Source organism: Leucoraja erinacea, chromosome 21 (assembly GCF_028641065.1).
Source record: "Leucoraja erinacea ecotype New England chromosome 21, Leri_hhj_1, whole genome shotgun sequence".
Classification (NCBI taxonomy): domain Eukaryota; kingdom Metazoa; phylum Chordata; class Chondrichthyes; order Rajiformes; family Rajidae; genus Leucoraja; species Leucoraja erinaceus.
Genome location: NC_073397.1, coordinates 15,571,913 through 15,594,392, shown reverse-complemented (window position 1 = coordinate 15,594,392; position 22,480 = coordinate 15,571,913). Strand labels below are relative to the sequence as shown.

General features: G+C 42.9%; 1 protein-coding gene across 3 annotated transcripts in view; it reads right to left on the bottom strand.

Moving 5' to 3' along the window:
• Positions 1–22,480, bottom strand: part of ncoa6 (nuclear receptor coactivator 6) — a 47,901-nt gene that overhangs the window by 2,311 nt on the left and 23,110 nt on the right. For 2 of the 3 annotated variants that reach the window (XM_055652193.1, XM_055652194.1), the window contains exons 7-14: positions 21,712–21,861; positions 20,256–21,369; positions 16,348–16,475; positions 9,987–12,935; positions 5,698–5,751; positions 3,520–3,585; positions 2,680–2,716; positions 993–1,150 (exon numbers count right to left, since the gene is read on the bottom strand). In XM_055652193.1, coding sequence (XP_055508168.1) covers positions 993–1,150; positions 2,680–2,716; positions 3,520–3,585; positions 5,698–5,751; positions 9,987–12,935; positions 16,348–16,475; positions 20,256–21,369; positions 21,712–21,861 — 4,656 coding nt within the window. The remainder of the gene's footprint in view (positions 1–992; positions 1,151–2,679; positions 2,717–3,519; positions 3,586–5,697; positions 5,752–9,986; positions 12,936–16,347; positions 16,476–20,255; positions 21,370–21,711; positions 21,862–22,480) is intronic. The other variant, XM_055652195.1, reaches the window with a different exon arrangement.

The following is a 22,480-nucleotide window of genomic DNA, read 5'->3' as shown; positions in this document are numbered from 1 at the left end:
GACAGATGTTTTGGGTGAAGGCCCTGTGCTAGACTGATTGAAGTAGAAGTAGGAGGGGGGGGGGGGGGGGGGGAAAGAAAGCCAGTGTGATAGGAGGGGGGGGGGGGGAAAGGGGAGGAAGTGATTTGCAGAGAGGTTGAGTAAGTGACAAAGGCTAGAGGTGAAAAGCAGTCAAATGGTGTCAGACACGAGGAAATTTATATTTATAGCTTTACATCCTTTTTGTCTCCTTTTCACTTGTAGCCGTTGCTATTTACTCCACCCATCTGCCAATCAATCAAGTGACATGGGGCAGGGGTGAAAAGATGGAAAGGAGAGAAAATGTGAAGTGAAATGTAAAGCCGGAGGGAGGGATATGGGTGGAAGGACATAAGGAGTTGGGGTGGGAGATAGTGGGGCTGAGAGGGAAAAGGGGGACTCGGGGCTGAGAGATGGGCATCAAGGATGGCAACAATGTAGTTTAACTCAACCAAGTACAAAGTGATGCATTTTTGAAGTTAAACCGGGGTAGGACATGCGCAGCAATTGACAGGGCCTCGGTGAGATCATTGACCTCTATGGGGCATATGTCATACAGGATGGAAACCCTTTGGCCCAATTTGCCCCATCTACTGCAGGCCTACCTGCCTGCGTTTGGCCCATATCCCTCTAAACCCATCCCATCCATGTACCTGTCCAAATGTTCTTTTAATGTTGTGATAAGATGGTCCCCTCAGCATAAATATGACAGGCTAACAATAAACTTCTAAGCCCAATGGTTCACAGGAGCCGTAGGGGTGAAGTCCAGGTGACCCTGTTCCAGGGTGAAGGGAGTTAAGCACGTGTGATATGAAATGGCCGGCTGCTCAGGGTAAAGCAACCAGCCTTGTGATAACGGAGGAGCCACAGTGGCCAGGTGCCCGTAGACAAGATAATGAGCAGGCAAGCAGTACCCCAGATGGTAACCGCTCCCTTTGAACAGCTTGAATATGAAAGAACAGCACTAGGATTACCTTTAGCGCCCCCTAATGTAGAGCCAGGTCTGGAAGGCCTCTTCCGCTGCCCGTTTTCAGAAGATTCCTGAAATGATGAAGCCTCCTCACTCTCTTTTTCACTTTTTGCATTTTTTCTGGTGGGGCTTTTGGATTTCTCCAGAGTGCTTTTTGCTTCACTGTCATCGAAAAATGAGTTAGTAAGATTTTTCTTCAAACAAAAACACCAAATCCACACAATAAGCAAAAAGGTAACAACTTTTAGAGGCATAGGCACAAAATAATGAAGTAACTCTGCAGGTTAGGCAGCATCTCTGGAGAAAAGGACGAGGTGACCTTTTGGGTCAGAACCCTTCTTCGGGTCCAACCTGAAACGTCACCTATTCCTTTTCTCCCACGATGCTGCCTGATTACTAGGTTACTTCAACATTCTGTGTCTATCTTCAGGATAAAGCAGCATCAGAAGATCTTTCCTACAAACGTGGAGCCACATGTGGATTTTAGACACATAATAATGGGTAACTTTCAATACAATGGGCCCAACAGACTTGGCCGCCCAATGGACGGGATTTGCTATCCTGCATGAGGCACAATGGCAGGTGATTTTGCCTCTTGACCATGTCACTATCGTGAAAGAATCACTTAAGCCAAGGAGAGATACTTCACCACAAGACAGTATTCCAGCCTCCCTCTTTGGAATCATTCCATTCGCTCAAAAAGAGAAATTGGGATGACCCATCCAACTGGTGGCAATGAAACCTAGTTGGATCCAAAACTAACTCCAAGATTGATATAAGTGGTAGAGTTGCTGCCCTACACCACCAGGGACATTGGGTTTGGTCCCGACTACCAGCTGTCTGTACTGAATTTTTACGTTCTCTCTGTGACCGTGTGGGTTTACAGTTTTCTCCCACATTCCAAAGACGTGCGCAGGTTTGTAGGTTAATTGGTTTCCGTAAATTGTCCCTAGTTTGTAGGATAGAACTTGTGTATGGGCGATTGCTCGTTGGCGTGTATTCGGTGGGCCGAATGGCCTGTTTCCAGGCTGTATCTCTAAACTAAAATTCATATCCTAAGTTAATGCAATAGAATTTTTCCACTAATCATTTAAACCGGCAAACTCTATACAAATCTTTGACGTTGACATCTCTAATTTGTGAATAAAGGGCCTGTCCCACTTGGGCGACCTAATCTGCGAGTTCTGGCGAGTTTGCCCTCGACTCGTACTCGCATCATGGTCGACGCTAGGTCCTAGGAGGTCTTTGTAACTCTCCTTCATGCTCGAGAGTAGTCCCCGTGTACACGAGGCCTCAGTTAGGTTGCAGCATATTTTTCAACATGTTGAAAAATGGCCGCGAGTTAAAAAAGGTCGCCATGGGGGAAAAAAAAATCGATACTTTTTTTACTCGTAGATTTAGTTGTAGTAGGTCAGCATGTTAGTCGTAGGTAATCGAGGGTATTCAAAGGTAATCGTAGATAGTCTTCATGACAGTCGAAGGGAGGTCAAAGGGAGGTCGAAGGAGATCGAAGGGGGCCGTCTGCACTCTTCACTATTCCAATTTTCCTGAAGTTAGTCGTAGCTAGTCTTCTACATAGTCGAAGGAGGTCTTCAACATGACATTTTTTTCAAACTCCTCTAAACCCTCCAATTAGGTCGCCCATTGGGACAGCCCCTTTACGATACATTCATGAAAGTATATATGCCTACCTCTGACCCGCTTCACTCGCAACATTCAAGTCTTCTCCTGCACACACAAAAACAAATTGCTGTAAAAAACATTTTATCTGGCAAATGCTCATTTTAACAATCCTTTTTACTGCTGTTAACAAGAATTCCACTTTTAATAGAGAGATAAAATGGGGAGACTGAAAGAGAAGAGAGAAACCCGACAAATTCCACAAGAAGTATGCTCTAAAGGCCTTTGAGACGGACCCAACTCTCAAAAAGATAATTGCTGGCCACGTATCATTGATGAGGCAAAAAAGTTCCGAGCCAAGTTTAAATGTCATCTCAGTGTTACCAGTCCACCAGTCAGTTTGTTTCTTTGAACCGACCAGTGAGAATGCCAAGTGATTGTTTGCTTCCATAATAATTTCACAACCCCACCATTGCTTTAGCTGTAACCAGCTTGCTCAATATAGAACAGGGATTAAATACAAAACCCTCCATGCCTTAAACGGTAAAATTGCTGCCTTACAACCAGGTTTGATCCTGACTACGGGTGCTGTCTGTACGGAGTTTGTACGCTCTCCCTGTGACCACATTGTTTTTTTCCAGGTGTTCCGGTTTCTTCCCACATTCCAAAAACGTGCAGGTTTGTAGGTTAATTGGCTTTGGTCAAATTGTAAATTGTCCCCAGGGATCGCTGATTAACACGGACTCAGTGGGCCAAATGGCCCGTTTCTGCACTGTATCTCTAAAGTCTAAAAGTCTAGATGCCAATGCATCATTACAATAAAGTGAATGGCTATGAAAGACTGTACCACTGAGGATTAAGAGTGTTATTCATTTTCAGGGACATTCATATTTTGAATGTGACCATCTTACCATTTTTTACCATGGTCCCGTGTTGCACTGAACTGGGAGATATTTGCTCTGGAACAACTTGGGGTGCTGAAAACAAAATGAAACATTGCTGAATAATAAATAGCTTGGCACACATTCAGGGAAGATTATATGAAGACTACTCCATCTTTAAATCACCGAAGCATGCGAGCTAGTGAGGTAACATGCAAAATAGAGATACAAGAAATTGCAGATGCTGGAATCTTGGGCAGAATACTAATTGCTTGAGAAACTCAGTGGGTTTGCCAGCATCTGGGGAAGGACTGGACTAGCAACGTGTTGGCTTGGGACCCTTCATCTGAAGGATTCCAACCTTGAATGTCGCCTGTCTCTTCTCCCCGATGCTGCCTGACCCACTGATTTCCTCTATACTTTGCGTTTTGCTTATCAATAGACACATTTTAGTTTTGCACATTTAGTCACGCAGCACAGTGGCACAGCGATGGAGTTTCTCCCTTACGGCACTAGAGACACAGGTTCGATCCTGACTGTGGGTGCTGTCTGTACGAGTTTGTATGCTCCCCCAGTGACCACGTGGATTTTCTCCAGATGCTCCGGTTTCCTCCCACATTCCAAGCACATGCAGCTTTGTAGAGTAACTGATTTCTGTAAATTGTCTCTGGTATGTAGGATAGAACTAGCGCACATACCGGTGATTGCTGGTTGGTGCAGACTCAGTGGGCCGATGGGCTTGTGTCTATCTCTAAACTAAATTCTCACACCTGGGAGAACTTTTGGAATGCAGTTATTGTTAAGGTTGCCAAACATAGTCAATTTACAAACTGCAAGGCCTCAATCAGTAACACATCATGAACCATTAACGGGAGAAAGAGGTAATTAAGTAATTTCCCCTCGTTGGTTCCTTGGTATTACACAAACTCAAGTTTTGTCCCAATCCTACCCATCCTCCATTCTCCTGCTGACTGTGACGTGTTCATAGAATGTGTATATTGCTGGCATTTAATACTAATTCTTCATTGCCCCCGAACTGAGCAGTAAAGGTCAATCACATTAGTGAACCTGGAACCAGACTAGGAAGATATCAAATTTGTTTAGTTTACAGCGCAGAAACTGGCCCTTCGGCCCAACCAGTACACACCGACCAGTGATCCCCATACACTAGCACTTCCCTACACAGAGAAAACCCATGCAGGTCATGGAGAGAATGTACAAACTCTGTACAAACAGTGCCCATAGTTAGCATGGCACCCGGGTCTCTGGTGCTGTAAGGCAGCAACTCTACCGCTGCACCACCCTGTCGCCCACAAATTATGTGGGTTTTTATGACGATCCAGTAGTTTCACGTTTACAGTAGTTTAATTTCAAGATTTTTAAAAATGTGTGTACGAGTACTTAATTTCCTGAGAGGCAATAGTTGATGTCAAAGTCACACCACTTGCTGATGTCTCAGAATTCCCACTGCTAGCTGAGGGACTTGATCATTACATCACCTTACGCTAAATGACCTATTAGTCAATTTTAACTGGCAGTGGTACCCGTACAGTCCACCAGGCCGTTTGGAATCGGGATGAGTGGAGAAAGAATAAAGAGGAAAAAGTGAAAGGATGAACAAAATTAAAATGTGCATTTTCCAAATGCCAGGAATTGTCAAAGTAGTTATGCACAATGCTTAATTAAATACCCTTCATTTCTGGGACACGGACACATTTAGACCACAAGCCATTAGGCCCATCGAGTCTACTCCGCCATTTTATCATGGCAAACTATTTTTCCCTCTCAGCCCTTCTCCGGCCTTCTTCGTGTAAACTTAGATGCCCTTACTAATCCAGAACCCATCAACCCCTGCTTTAAAAATAGCCAATATTTGGATGCTCCACAGCCATCCTTGGCGATGAATTCCACAGATTCACCACCCTCGAGCTAAATAAATTCCCCATCATCCTTTCAGCTCAAAAAATGATGGTTAAAAACTAACAAACATTCAGCCAAATCTAGACTTCAGTATAATGGTAATATAAGCCACATCATGACGTGCATTAGTATTGTTACAAGGAAACATGATTAGTGACAAGCTTCCAACTCAATTTGAAATTCATATCCCAGTGGATTGTTTCAAGTATTTTTAATTGAAAGATTTGTAAATTATAAGGAATGTGCACAATACAGTGTACAAAGATAATTAAAACCTCAATTACTTACCTGTGGCTGGCAGTCCTGTGTCCGAATGTTCCAAAGACTCTTTTCTTTGCACAACTAGCAAAAGTACAGAAAAACAGGAGATGGGATGCCAATATTTTGAAAGATATGGAAACAATGTCACCATGAGTAAATCAAATGGGAATCAAATATTTTTGTAATTAAAATCCCAATGGAAATGTTTGCATGCATAACATTTACATTTGCTGCCATTAGTAAATGCCAATGAGCAGAGTATTGTTAACTTTACAAAGTAAACAAATGCAGCATATTGGTGATTAATTATCACTATTAAAACAACAGCATTTCAACTCAAAAAGTTCCATTTATGAATTCCCAATTTCGCTAATTAAAGAAGGAGAATAAAATACGCAATCTCTGCCCATCCTGAGGGCAATTTACAGCTGGACCTTGACTGAACTGGGAAAAGTTTACTTAACAATTCATTTAGAAACCAGAGAAGATAACGAGAGATTTAATGTTTGAAGTGAGGGCTTCAGATAAGAATAGAAAGGGGGAAAAATTGTTTCTACTGACAGAAGACACAGAGATTAGAGTAACTGTGTTAATCAATTGTCAAACGAACCAGGAGATGAAGATTTTTGCAGCATGATATTATGATCTGGAGCAAATTGTCTGAAAGCGGTGAAAGCACATTTAACAACTTTCAAAAGGAAATTGGTGGCATCCTTGAAAAATAATTATGTATGGGGAGCAGACAGGAGGATGGTCTCCTTCCAACTGCATGAAGCTACATCATACATCTTTAGCCAGGAAACTTGTATGTTTGAAAGCCAAATAAAGTTCCAAGGAAAGTAAAATTAGAAGAAAAAAAAAAATCCAAAATCCAAAATTAAGAGTTCAAGAAATAGTACTCCGAAATAAACTCACTATGAAGCATTGAAACAAAGAAATGCAGGTGCTGGTTTACAAAAGACACAAGTGCTGGAGTAGCTCAGGAGATCAGGCAGCATCTCTGGAGAACATGGATAGGAGACGTTACGGGTCAGACTGAAGAGTCCCGACCAGAAACATCACCTATTCATGTTCTCCAGGCTTCCTGCCTGACCAGCTGAGCTACTCCAGCACTTTGTGACTTCTCTGCAATGAAGTATAGGTTCTGTCACGCATCTACCACTGCTTAGCCATCTCAAATAAATCTGACATTCAAAATTACCAGTAGTCAATATTGCAGGCACAACCATCATTGCCACTTGTTCTACACCCATATACAAGAATGTTACAGTGATTTATTTCAGATTCAGCAACCAAATTATTGTGCGTTTGTACAATTTTTGCCTCCTTGCCTGAAAAATAGTTGGGGATGGGGAAAGGAGAGAATATGCACTTGAAATACGGGAATAATATAAATGTTGAAAGGAATGTGTCAAAATTGATACTTGTGCCAGTAGATTACCTACACTGTTGCAATCTTCCTTTGATTTGTGTTTTGAGTGGACTCGACGGGCCAAAAGGCCCAATTCTGCTCCTAGAACCAATGAACAGTGAACTGGACCAAGTGGTAAAACTAGACAGAAAGCTGCAACAATTCAAACCAAATAAACATTCAAATTTCTGTTCCAAAGGGAAGAATAGATCTGATAAAGATGAAGGCATGCAAAGAATTAAAATAGTCAACCAGAAGGGGAGAAGTAAAACTCCTAAGATAGAAAACTAATTAATTGAAGAATTCAGGTAAAATTTCCTTGCCCAGAGTGGCTGGAATGTGAATGAAGTTCATTATCATAATAAATAACTGAGATACATGGTAGATGTGTATTGAGGTGAAGCTGGTGAGGTACATCATGAAGAGCAGGTTATCGTCATGGGAGCAGATGTGGCTTGATGGGAAATGGCTTGTACAGCTCAGATTCCATGAACCACTGGGCAAAATGGTCTATTTCTATGGAGGTACAAGAGGCGATGCTTCAGGTTGAGACCCTTCAGCTAGATCTGGGTAAAGGGTCTTGACTCAAAACATCGACTGTTCAATTCCATCCACAAATGCTGCCTGACCCGCTCACTTCCTACAGCTGCTCTCTTTTTTTGCCAACTTCTATGCTGTACATTGCACACAATTCTTATTGTATTATCATCACTTAGTAAATCAGAGCAGTGATGATAATATACCATAAACTAGTACTATGAAACTAGCACCAGATGGAACCAAACTGTTCCATCCATGAACACCCCCCCTCCCCCCATCTAAATACAAGTCCTGTAAAAAGCCTTATTTGCTTATCCTAAATATCACTGGCATACAACAGAGAAAGCAACTAGTTGATCATTATATATGCTCCAATACATGTTAAAGCAATCGAAAATCACTACCCACATTCTCAACATTTGACTAGATATTCCTCCAAGAGGTCGCAAAAGTTATTTTCCGCTACAAAACCTTCCATACTCCAGTAATTCAATGTAGAAAACAACTTCTAAACTGCATTCACAGGCAATTTTACATTGACAAACCTTCATTTCCCCCAAAGGTTGTATTCATCCAAGTCATACCCTTCCATAAGTTAAACGTTTTAAGTCCTACAATTCCAATGGAATTGGCACTGGCATTACTGTCTTATTATTACATAATTTAAATTGTCTTTTAAATGCCATTGGTGCCTAATTAAGATGAAATTAGTCTTTGGACACTTATTTATAATGGTTGAAATCCTTTGTGGTAGTATTGGCTTCAGCACCAGAGAACTGTAGGAATTGCATAATTGCATTCTGAAGCAGCAGAGGATGCAACTGGAGTTCATCCATCTCATCATCCTAGTGCTCTTGTTATTGAAAATGTATGCACACAAGCCTGGAATCATTCAGCAGATGGAACTTGGTGGTGGACCATATATTTGAGTAATTGAACAAGGAAGGCTGTTCATGGATTTTGCCAAACACAGAAAGAGTCCTTATTATAACAAAGGACTGACTAAACATCTAAAACAAAAGACAGACACAAAGTGCTGGAGTAACTCAGCAGGTTAGGCAGCACCTCTGGAGAAAAAGGATGAGTGACGCTTTGGGTCAGAACCCTTCTTTAAACTGGAGTGCGAAGAAGGGTCTCGACCCGAAACATCGCCTATACATCTTCCCTAGAGATGTGTACTGACCCACTGAGTTATTCCAGCATTGTGATCCCTTCAGAGAAAAAGAGGGGTTCAATCTTTTAGAAGTTTACATCAAGGGTCACTAGCAATTCTCTCAGGTAAATGTTTTGAAAAAAAGATTAAGCTTCTGTTTGAGATGCATGTTAGAGCCCATATTTACTGTAAAACATTTGAATCTTGAGTGACTTCAGATGTTTGTAGTGCACAGAATAGCTGACACATTTTCATGCAGTGCAACGGCAAATGCACTTTTAAAAAATACTTAATTGGCTGGAATTAGAAAGCTCCATGGTTGCAAAAGACACTGTGTTCATTCAAATTCTTTTTCAAGGATTAACTGGGTGAAATGGTAGGCACATTGGAATGCAGGGATATGGATCATGTATAGGCAGAAATTAATTTAACTTTGCAACATGTGTAAGAAAGAACTGCAGATGCTGGTTTAAACCGACGATAGACACAAAAAGCTGGAGCAACTCAGTGGGACTGGACGCCTCTCTGGAGAGAAGGATTGGGTGAGGTTTCGGGTCTCAATGGTCTGAAGAAAGGTCTCGACCCAAAACGTCATCCATTCCTTCTATCCAGAGATACTGCCTGTCCCGCTGAGTTACTCCAGTTTTTTGTGTCTGTCTTTTAATTTGGCATCATGTCCGGCACAGACATTGTGGGGCGAAGATTCTGTTCTGCACTTGTTCTACATTTCTGGTGTCTCCTGGAGATTAACATTCTTGAAATTAGCAATACTTTTGCAACAAAAAAATATTTTTAATATGAAGGTGAAGGACAATGACTGACAGAAATCATACAATGATCGAGATTTTGTGATTAAATAACTAATCAAAAATGTAACCAAAACACATTTTAGAAAGTTGGACTCATGCAACAGAGAATAATTTGGATTAAAATTTGACATTACATTGCCAAATTTTACTTTCTATTCTCAAACTGTCCAATAAACTGAAATATGGCTCAAAATCAAGGCATGCAATGCCAAGCTAAATGGTGTGACAGATTATGGTCCATTGGTGGAGCGATGATTACTCTTAATTTTAGAAACAACTCAAAGATGCAAACATGGTGGTTAAACTACAGGCTATGTAAAATGATAACAAATAAGACAATGTGCTGATGCTTACTTAATTCACACAGAATTCGGCAAACACATGCACAGTACCAATTAGATACCTGTAGTTGGTAGGTGTTCTTTATCTGCTCCCACTTTCTCTGCTGACGAACAACTTCCCTCAGACTGTGAGACTGCAAGACTGCTATCACCAACAGGTACTACTGATTCAGGCTCAAGACTTTGGGGGCTGGCAGCTGATGTGACATTGTTTTGAGAGGTGCTATTCAATGTACTTGCAGGTGAAGAAACAGAGACAGAAGAAGTAGAGCTGCTAGCTGTACCGAGTGTGATGTTAGCAGAAGTGCCTAGATCTGGTTGACAAGCCGGAGAAGGAATATTGGTCTGATTAGTTTCTGTAGGAGCAACTTCTCCTTCAGGGCTACCAGGAAGTGCTGCTTTTTGCCCCTGATCATCAACACCAGGGGAAGCCAATTCAGATGCCGGTGGGTCATCTTTTTTATCTGGGGATGCCTTCTGACACGCTTTGGTCATAAGGAATTGACCGATCTTATCTACTTTCCCTCTTCCTTTGTTGCATGATATTGGACTTCGCCTACTATTATTAGAGCTACCTGGGCTAGCTGAAGTAGGCGATGTTGCAACTGTTGTTGGATGGGATGAAGCTGAAGAGCTTTGGTCAACCGTGCCGTTATTCTGGAGAGATTCACTGAGGTTGAAGTCTGCAGCTGACCTGTGAGGAGATGGTGAGGAGATGTTTGGAGGAGCCGGAGAGGTGGATGGTGGTTGAACTGGGGATGCAGATGACCTTGGAGCCAGCATTCTACTCGTTGATGCAGAAGAAGAGTTAATGGTGCTATTAACAGATGGGGTAGTTGAAACCGCAGAGCATGATGAACTCTGAGCAGTGTGAGATACCTGGATTACAGTAACAGACTGGGATACCAATGAAGAAGTCGAAGGTAAAGTTACTTTAGGAACGGTGGTTGATTGTGGTAGCAAAGGTTCTTTAACAACCTGGAATACAGATGTATTTATAAATACAGGTGCGGTAATAAATGCTGGCTGTGAACCGGTCGGTACCACTGGCTGTACTTCAGATACTACTTTACTCCCCAAGCTCGGCATTGGGACAACAGATGAAACAACTGTAGGCTGGGACTGAGTCTGTGTAGGTGCAATTACATTGCTTGTAGACTTAATAGGACTGGAATTCAAAAACACTGTTATTGGATTTGAAATAGAAATGGATGCAGACACGACTGGTGTAGGCACCAATGTTGGACCGCTCTGAGTCACATTAGTATTTAATTCTCCTGCTTCCGTTCGAATCGGTGCTAAACCAGCGTCACAAACAAGTTGTGATGATGTGCTAGGAATTTCCTTAACAACAGGTTCATCGGGTGCCGCTGCTTTCTCTTTATCTCCAGGCGTAGATTGTTCCATTTGATTGGAACTAGCGGTCTTAATGGCAGCACTAGGACTGCCAGAAGTATCCAAAAGTTGATTAAATGAAATTGGAACTTCTCGTAAAGATCGAAGGCTCTTATCATCGCCACATCCACCAGGTTTACTGGATTCTAGCGGCTTTGTTCCCCTTTTTGCTTGAATCTCAGGCCCTTTTTTCTTTTCCAACTTGTTTATGCTTTGAGGATTGTACTCAAAAGTCACCTGCTCCTTGTTACCAGAGAACTGTTTCAACGCATTGTTGCCACCGCTTTCTTCAGGGTTGTTAGCCGGAATTCTGGCAGACATTTGTGGATTTGGAGCAGTTGGAGCTGTATTGGTGGGATCACTCAAACTTCCGGGAATTGGATTTGACAGAATTTGTGCAGCATTCATCAGAACGTTCTTTTGTACATCCATGTTTGGGATAAGGGCTGGGCTCTGTTGAAGGGTCAAGGTTGACTTCAGGGCTTTCCCACTTTGTCTGCCTGAACTTTGACCAGTTTTCCTACTGGCCCCAGTGCTAGCTCTCCTGCTCGTACTGGGAGTCGAACGTTTTGCAGTAACCTGTTTAGCCGAACTGACTATGACCGAATCCAGTTTATTTGCTTGCGATGCTGTGGAAACAGAAGGGTTGGTGGCATGAGGAGGAATGCTGGTTGGGGCCTGTCCAATTGCTTTCAGTGTTGTTGGATTTAGACCCTGCTGATCAAACCCTCTATTTAGGGGGGGCTGCCTCGGAGGCAAGAGAATGTTGATTTGAGGAGGAAAGAGACCTGCGATAGAAGCATTCAGCCTTTCGGGCGATAAACTGATCTCAGAAGGTTCTGTGCTGGGCGGTCTACTGGTGGGTGTATGGGGGAAGTAGGGTCTGGGACTTGCTCGGTTCGGTGTTTTCGGTCTTGAGGTTTGCGTCGTAGTGGTAGTATTATTCGGAAAATGAAGGCTGTGAGCACCTTGCAAAGGAAGAGGTCCCTGCTGTTGTGGACTTACACCTTGTGTTGGGATCTGCGAATGTCCTGGCTTAGTCCCGGAGATGAGCACTTGAGTTGGTAGGGGAACAGGCTGTGGCCCTGGATTAAGTTGGACTCCAGTGGGAAGCAAAAGGTCAGTTCCCATTCCATCAGGATGATGAGCAGTTGGATTGCCTTCCTCGGGGACTGATGATGGGATGTTTTGTATACTTTCTTGGAAAGTCATCTTCCTTAGAGTGTTGCCAGCTTGATGGCCAACCAATAATGGCATCCTTGATTTATCTGGTGATGGTGGCACTCCACTCTGGCCAGGCATGCTGACCATGACTGCTTTATTACCAACTGTGTTCATTGGCATTCTTGACACATCTGGAGTCAAGGTTGGTTTTGATGGTTTTGTATTGGGGGTCATTGGAATTCTAATTGGTTTTGCCAAGTCCTGTTGTTGTTGCTGCTGCTGCTGCTGCTGCTGTTGTTGCTGTTGCTGCTTCATCATCAACATCATCATCATTTGCTGTTGCTGCTGGGGTTGTTGTTGCTGCTGCTGCTGCTGCTGTTGTTGGGAGTGCTGGATGGGTTGAATGGACGTCTGTTGTAGTGCTCTCTGGTCAACTGCCTGCAGGTGGAATCCTGTGTAGAACACACAAAACAGAAAATTGATAATGAGCAACCTGCCAAATCATTACAATTTCTAAACAAGGAAGATCCTGAGAAAACACCAAAATCAATTGACCCACTATTTCTTGAAACCTGCCTTTTTTGGGGAATAGACACAAAGTGCTGGAGTAATCAGTGGATCAGGCAGCATCTCTGGAGAAAAAGGATGGGTGACGTTTCGGGTCAAAATCCTTCTTCAGACCCGACCCGAAACACCCATGCTTTTTCTCCAGAGGTGCTGCCTGACCCGCTGAGTTACTCCAGCACTTTGTGTCCATCTTCGGTATAAACAAGCATCTGCAGTTCCTTTCTACACACTTTTTTGGGAATGTTGGAGTTAGGCAGCAGAGAAAAAAAATCACTAATAGATTATAACTGTAATAGGTATTTATGCCACTTAATTGAATAAAACAGAAGATAAAGCTAAGGGTGACATTATCCCAAAATAAAATTATTTAGGAAGTTTAGTTGTCAATTAATCAAACTTAAAATCTCAAAAGTTAGAATATTTCACGGAGACATGGCTCACCCCCAGCTCCCCAGACTAAGCGGTCCAGCCTGAAGGGTTGTCCATCCACTGTACGGACCGTACAGTGGCATCTGGGAAAGGGAGGAGGGGGTGTCTGCCTCATGGTCAACTCTGCATGGTGCTCAGATGTCCTGTCCAACTCCTGCTCTCCACACCTTGAACATCTGGCGGTGAAGTACCGTCCCTTCTACCTCCCAAGGGAATTCACCTCCATCATCCTGACCGCGGTCTACATCCCACCCCAGGCAGTCGTCCGTCTGGCACTGGAGGAGCGACACGCCGTGGTCAACAAGCACCAGACGTCTTACCCCGAGGCGTTTACCATTATAGCTGGGGACTTTAATAAAACCAACCTGAAGAAATCGCTCCCAAACTTCCACCAACATGTCACCTGCTGCACCAGAGGACCAAACACCCTCGATCACTGCTACACCACCATCAAGGATGCCTATCGCTCTATCCCTCGCCCTCACTTCAGTAAATCCGACCATACCGCGGTGCTGCTTCTTCCTGCCCACAGGCAGCAATTGAAGAGCGCACCCCCCCCCGCCCCCCAGTCCCGATGCGAGGACTGCACAGAGCTGGTCGGGGGGGGGGGGGGGGGGGCAGAGGAACAACTACAGGACTGTTTGGAGTCTGTAGTCTGGGTAATGTTCAGGGACTCGGCAACGGACCTGAATGAATACGCCACAGTCGTTACAGACTTCATAAAGAAATGTGTGGAGGACTGCATCCCAACAAAAACCTTCCAAGTGTTTCCCAATCAGAAGCCTTGAAAGAACTATGAAATCCGCACTCTTCTGAAGACCAGACACCGGGCATTTATGCCTGATGATAGTGGTCTACAAGTAGTTCAGATACGACCTTGGTAAGGCCATCAAAAAGGCCAAAAGGGACTTTCTGGAGGATGAGACTGATGTTCGGCAGCTGTGGCAGGGCTTGAATGCAATCACCCCAACAAGGCGAGATCAGGAGGCAGCTCGAATGTCGGCGAAACATCACTCCGACGAGCTCAATGCGTTTTACGCACGCTTTGATAGGGAGAACACTGATGTGCCTTCTCGAGCCCCCATTCGCTGTGATGGTATTTCAGTCACAGTCACAGACGCCGACGTAGAAAATCCTTCAGAGGGGTGAACCCTCGAAAAGCACCTGGACCTGATGGTATACCCGGTCGTGTTCTAAAAACCTGTGTGGACCAACTTTCTGGAGTTTTTACGGGCATTTTCAACGTCTCACTTCCGAGGTCTGAGGTTCCCACCTGCTTTAAAAGGGCGTCAATTGTACCGGTCCCCAAGAAGAGCAAGGTGACGTGCCTCAATGACTATCGACCAGTGGCACTAACGTCTGTGGCGATGAAGTGCTTTGAGAGGTTGATCATGGCGCAAATCAACTCCTACCTCGACAAAAACCTGGACCCTCTGGAGTTCGCTTACCGCCACAACAGATCAACGGTGAATGCGATCTCGCTGGCTCTCCACTCCGCTCTGGACCACTTGGACAACAAAAACTCATATGTCAGGCTGTTATTCATTGATTACAGCTCGGCATTTAATACAATCATCCCCTCCAAGCTGGTTACCAAACTCGCAGAACTGGTCTCTGCGCATCCCTCTGCAATTGGATCCTCGACTTCCTCATTCACAGACCACAGTCAGTTCGTATTGGTGGAAATGTGCCAGCCTCGATAACAATCAGCACGGGAGCACCTCAAGGCTGCGTGCTTAGCTCGCTGCTGTACTCACTCAATTCTCATGACTGCGTAGCCGGTCATAGTGCAAACTCCATCATCAAGTTCGCTGACGATACCACTGCTGTGGGACGTATCACTGATGGGGACGAGTCAGAGTACAGAAGTGAGCGACCGACTGACCAAATGGTGCCCGCACAATAACCTGGCCCTCAACACCAGCAAAACCAAGGAACTGATTGTGGACTTATGGGCACCCACAGTCACGTTTATATCAACGGGTCAATGGTGGAAAGGGTCAAGAGCTTCAAATTCCTGGGCGTGTATATCTTTGAAGATCTTTCCTGGTCCGAGAACACTGATGCAATCATAAAGAAAGCACATCAGCACCTCTACTTCCTGTGAAGATTACGGAGAGTCGGTATGTCAAGGAGGATTCTCTCTAAATTCTACATGTGCACAGTAGAGAGCATGCTGACTGATTGCATCATGGCTTGGTTTGGAAACTTAAGAGCAGAAAAGACTACAAAAAGTAATAAACACTGCCCAGTCCATCATCGGCTCTGACCTCCCTTCCATCGAGGGGATTTATCACAGTCTCTGCCTCAAAAAGGCTGGCAGCATCATCAAGGACCCACACCATCCGAGCCACTGCAACGACCAGGTTCAGGAATAGCTACTTCCCCACAGCCATCAGGCTATTAAATTTGGCTCGGACAAAACACTGAACATTAATAGCCCATTATCTGTTTATTTGTACTTTATCAGGTTATTTATTCATGTGTGTATATATTTATACAATGATATATGGACACACTGATCTGTTCAGTATTCGTGCCTACTATGTTCTGGTGTGCTAAAGCAAAGCAAGAATTTCATTGTCCTACCTGGGACACATGACAATAAACTCTCTTGAACTTGATCTTGAACTATTTTCCTATGTGGAAATGTTTTTTTCTCTGCTGCGAGCATTTAAATGTAGTTTGAAACGGTGTTATCCAAAACAATGAAACATTTTCCTTCAGTGGTCAACAGATTCAATGAATGTTTTCATTTCAGATTTGAAGAACTTTACATATGAAGAATTTTACATACAATTTTTTTTTTGTTTTTGTTTTTTTTGTTTACACGGAAGTACCAAGACTTCTCTTATACAAATTACTTACCGGCAGATCGATTTGCAAATTCAGATAATTTGTTGGCTGCTGGGTCCATTCCTACACCCTGCTCTCCTGTCATTTGCTGTGGATCGCCATCATCCAGCCCAGGCTGCATTTGACGGGTATCAGAAACCCTACAACAATTAATATTGTTTTAACCGTGGTACATACACATAATGGTACCTCACCTCATTCATTACTCCAGAGAACTGCAACATCAGAAAGCCTGCAACTTGTGGTTTACGATCCATTATACTAAATTAAATCGATTTAATCTGCAATGTTGGGGGCCATGGCATGCTACATTATTTTACTTCTGATCCCAGGGCTCATAAAACTGCCAATGAAACCAATTTACTGTAATGGAACATGAGCCACAAAATACAATTTATACTGTCAACTTGAGCAGGATAATGCAAACAAGGAAGAACGAGAGAATAAAAATTATAGTACAAGCAAATCCCACCAACCACAAAAATAAAACATTTATGCCGCAGAGTGGGGGGGGGGGGGGGGGGGGGGGGGGGGGGAAGAAAAAGATTCCTTGTATAAAGGAAGAAAATTAATTAACATCATAATAATTGTAGGAAAGAATTAGTGATGCAAACTCAAGGATCAGATTTCTAGATGTGGAACATCAATAATACTTCTCTGTTGTATTTCATTTTTACTCAAATCTACTTTCAAAAGACGAAAGGTTGATCATGATTCGAAAAGTATGACAATTAACTACCTGCTAAATTAATTTTGTTTTTTGAATGTTAAATTTAATTAGTGGATGACCAAACGCCACGAACAAACCGTAAATGTACATAAAGGACACAATCATAATCTTGAAACACTTGCAATTGTAAAATTATATTGTACTAATATTAATACAGGCACCTCGCATTTCACGCATGTTTGATTTATGCATTTTTGACATAATGCACTGGTTCCTTTAATACCAAAGTACAATTTATGTGCTGGTATTTTTGTAATAATGTGCTTAAATTGACTGCGTATATTTAATTTAGGCACTTTTGATTTACGCGCTGTTTTTCAAGCACATAAGCCTTGCACAAAACTTGAAGCAACGATAGATAGATAGATATATATAGATATTATATTATATATATGTGTGTGTGTGTGTGTGTGTGTGTGTGTGTGTGTGTGTGTGTGTGTGTGTGTGTGTGTGTGTGTGTGTGTGTGTGTGTGTGTGTGTGTGTGTGTGTGTGTGTGTGTGTGTGTATAATGGCAGAGTGGGACACGCACAAGCAAGGGCCGACATCTAAGAAAAAATAAAACATCACATGTTAAGAAGCTAACAATACTTTTGGTGATTGAGTTTACTCCACTGCCAAGATGAACGGTTTTTCACACCCCACCGCCTCCCCACCTTGAGATGTGTTTTAAAGTTTAATAGGACCTCTTGAATCAGCTGACAGCACAACTCTTTGGTAGTCAAGAGTTTGGCCCTAATCATGGCAGAAATCACACGACTATAATGGGCAAGTACGCTGCAAGGTCCAAAGGAACTGTTTCCAACTCTCCTCGGCCAACTCATTAAGAAAGGCAAGTTTTGATTTATAAATTTAATTTACATTTAATGTTTGCTTTATTTATGTTTTTAACAGTCCAAATGTTCTTTAGAGACATGAGAGGGGTATAATTAGTGGGGCACAGGTGTATTTTTGAGTTATTATCACGTGACCTCAGTTGGTCCTGCAAAATGGATAATCCAGCAAGGTTCTGGAAACAAGGGTGCCAGGAAAATCGGTGGTGGACTGTACATGAATCATTCCAATTAGAATAATCTCAACTAGTGTGCAAATACCTTTTTGGTTTTATAATAAATCAAATAACCCACTGCTGGTAACTGATCCAAACAATGCAAAAACAACCTGGGCAATTACATTCTCACTCAAATTAGAAAAGATCCTAAATTAACTTCAAAGAATTGAGAAAATAAAATACCACTTCATTGCCATTCTAAGCTAGAACTGAGTGTGGGATCTTCCAATTCAGCTGTACATCCTCTTTGGTAGACATTTTGTGAAGTGGAATTATTGGTCTCCTAGCGTGGATTATTCAAAACAACACCACGAGAACAAATTTGATCATTTCTCGCCAGGTTTGAAACCTAGCTGTGCAAATTGGCCATTGTATTTTCAACTATTACAATAACTGCACTTTAGTTTGCTTTATTGGCAGGGAGAGATTTTGGAGACATTCTGGCAGCTACAAAATACACTATACTTGCCAGAGAAGGAAATTATAAATTTGTTCCCCACCCCCACAATATACTAGTTAAATTCTGAAGGCAGATATTCCAGCCCACTGTAATAAAAGCTGTTGGAAGAGGAAGTGGCGATGTCTATCCTTTTAAATTATTGCTATTGCTTCTGACAAATCTGCCTCCATGCGTTGTCCACTGAGAAACTGCTGACGTACAAAGTGAAAAGAATCACCAACCTACGGTAAAACATAGTTCTACGCTAAAATAAATCTGTAGTTTGACAGCATTGTATTCCAGCAAGATAAAGATAGAAAATAGAATTCCCCAACAACTACAGAGACACACCGTAGAAAGCATTTTATCGGGATGCATCACAGCATGGTTTGGGAACAATTCCAACCAAGACCGCATGAAATTGCAGAGAATTGTGGACGCAGCCCAGACCATTATGTAAACCAACCTCTCTTCCATGGACGACATTTACACCTCACACTGCCATGACAAGCCCACCGGCAAAATCAATGGTGATTCGCACAACAGCCCACTCTTGTCTCCCTTCCCGTGGGGCTAGTGGTTTAGAAGTGTGAAAAATGCACACCTCCAGATTCAGGGGCAGTTTCTTCTCAGCTGTTATCAGGCAACTGAACCATCCTACCAACAACAAGGGAGCAGTCCTGAGCTACTATCTACCTCATTGGAGGTTCTCGGACTATTTTACTTGGTCTTTACTGGACTTTATCCTGCACCAAACGTTATTCACGTTATTCCCTTTATCATGTATCTGTACATTGTGGATGGCTCGATTGCAATGATGTATAGTCTTTCCAGTGACTGGTTGCCACGAAACAAAAGATTTTCCACTGTAGCTCGGTACATGTGACAACTAAACTCAAAGTAATACATTTTTGTACCAAATAATGAAGGTTGATTCTGAAAAACACTATCGAAAAACTTTTATTTAGTCCACTGCTGGGTAGATAAAGAATGCAAAGGAGACAATCAAGCTCAACTTCAATCTTGCTTTGACAGGAACGTTTCTCATTTATGTCCCAGAACCAAATGATTAAATCCGTGACTCCTTGGGCCAAGGTCGAGGGAAATGAAGAATGTGTCACATTATGATTTAATTTGCTGAGATGACCAAGTTATACCAGTGAGTGACTGGATCGTATAGAGACGGTTCAAGATCTGATCTCTCCTCAGTTACAAGATAGACAAGCTAAAATCAAATGAAACAAGTTGCAAGTTGCCTCCACAGCAAGAATAACTGGAGACATTAGGCAGCACCTTTGCTCTTGATTGGCACCCAGCAATCTTGTTGAAATGCAGAGATTGGGCAAACACAGAACTGGGTGTGGTTGTGATGCCCATCCCACTGCAGAGTCGTTTTTTTGATACAAACCTTCTTGGCTCTTGCATGAGGAATGACCCAAGAACTTTGGTATCCTGTTGAGCCACAGCCTTGCAAATAGATCAGTATTTTCAGAGGGTGGGTAAGCAAGTGGAAAAAACTGACAAGAAAAATAAAATAATTATCAAAAAATAGATTAATTTAGATCACCACAACCAAGACAAAACTGCAACAAGGGCAGCATTTCAAACACAACCAAGAAAGGTGCTGTATTACCAGAAAAACTTATCATAGCCAAAGCTTTCAAAATTCCATGCTTCCATGGAGAACCCTTGGTAAACTTACACATGTTGTGCTTGTTCTTCCGGCTGTTGAGATCCACTGTTCTTTTTCTTCTGCGAACGCGATGGCTTCTTCTTCTTGGGTTTGTTGACAGCCTGGTTGTTCTGTTTGTTGGTCATAGCAAACTGCGCCGACGTAATATCACTCTGCAGCAAGTTGACGAGCAATGGACTAGTCAGAGTGACATCTTTATTGTTCGGAAAACCAGAGGCAGTGACCAACGACACCTGACTCCCACTTGCCGTGGTGCTGTAAGGAGAGCTGAAGGTCATACCGTGGGCTGCAAAATGGGAACCAGCAGAATGACCTGGCTGCATTGTTTGCAAATGAGAGGCAACTGCATTTTGCTGCATTTGAAGATCAGGCAGCATCTGTGTTACATTCATGTCGCTGGTTGATGTCGTATGATCACCATGCTGCTGAGTTATATGAGGCACTGAAGTTCTAAGCCCTTGTCCCTGCATGCCAATCCCTTGAGAATTCCCATTCAGAGGATTCTGCTGGATCATCTGTGTGGAAAATTGAACTATATTACCCTGTGAGTTTGTGGCAGGTCCCCTCATCATCTGGCCCGGCCCCACAATTAAGTTTTGTTGGTTCTGATTAGTGAAACCTTGTTTGTTTCCCTGCACCTGCCGAACAACAATCTGCTCGGGGAGCCCCATCATTTGGCTCTGTTGCAAGATTGCTTGGCCTTGGGGACCTATTAACTGCCCGTGCGTAGTCATTATTTGCTGACCCTGCTGTGGATGCAACTGCTTGGGCGGAGTCATCCTCTGTCCAGGTGCAATGACGTTGTGACCTTGGGACGTCGCCATCATCATTTGGTTTTGGATGAGCTGAGGACGAGAAATAATCATCTGGCTTGACGGATGAAGACCTTGAGTTTGAACATTCATCACCTGGCCTTGTGAAGATGCAATTTGCTGATGCATCCCAATGAACTGCGACTGAAGGCCCTGTTGCCCTTGCATGTTACCCATATTCACTTGAGTATTGAGAGACTGCTGGTTATTCATACTCCCATGAAGTCCAAGAAGATTTGCTTGCATCATATTAGTTGGCCCATGAGACTGTACATTCATAGGATTTTGGGAAGCAGCAATATTTGGACCACCTAGAAACAAAATTGCAAAGGTACAGTGAACTTTCGAAAATAATTATGCATGTATGAATTTCTCACATTTCCCTTGTGGCACATGGGGGGGGCATTTGCCCCAAAGCTCTGTTGACCCTCTGCTGAGAGGAATTCTATTTTCTCATTTAAATGAGGAAATCCTCTTCCTCTAGATAATATTCAGAATAGCAAAAAACCTGTTCATAAAGATTAAATACACTCAAAAATTAAGTATGATTATAGGGCTACCAGTCAGTTAACCACAACTATGAGGCCCCAAATTTCTCCCTTGAACCAGACCCTAACATTAACCCAACCATTTTTTATCCCGACATAGCCAACCTGGATGCGGTGCATTCTGATTCGGCGGCACCTGCAGAATACCACTGTTCATTGACGTGGCAGATGCAACTGCTTGGTTTATCTGTGATTGCGTGAAGTTATGATTAGGCTGACCAGGAGGAAAGGTTGGTGGAAGACGCTTCGGCATGCCTGAAACAAAGGAGAAATGGATACATAATTTCACTGTATTTGCTAAATTTAATTCCACCTCCAGATATATTGCTGGAAGCGACAAACTCTGACATATAGAAGGCATTTTACAACCCTGAAACATCCCGAAACATTTTACACCCGAGAATACAGCCAGCTTGTAGAGCTTCTGGTCCAATTCCAACAACCCATGTTTAATCCCAATCTAGAGCCAGAGTCATACAGGTGGATAAAAAGGCTCTTCGACCCAACTTGTCCACGCTGACCAACATGCCCCATCTACACTACTCACACCTGACTGCATTTTGCCCATATATTCCTCTAAATCTATCCATACATACACTTGTCTAAATGCTTCTTAAATGTTGCGATAGTACCTGCCTCAACTACCACCAACTACCAGCAGCTCTGGTGCTGCTTGTGTAGAGTTTGCACGTTTTGTCATTGTGTGGATTTCCTTCAAGTGCTCTGGTTTCCTCCCATGTGTCAAAGATGTGTGGGTTGGTAGGAATGCCCATAAATGGTTTGTGGTGTGTACGAGAGTGGTAGAATCTTGTGGACAGCCAATGGGAACGGCCAATTTAATAAAAGGATAGTATAAATAAGCGTTTGATGGGTG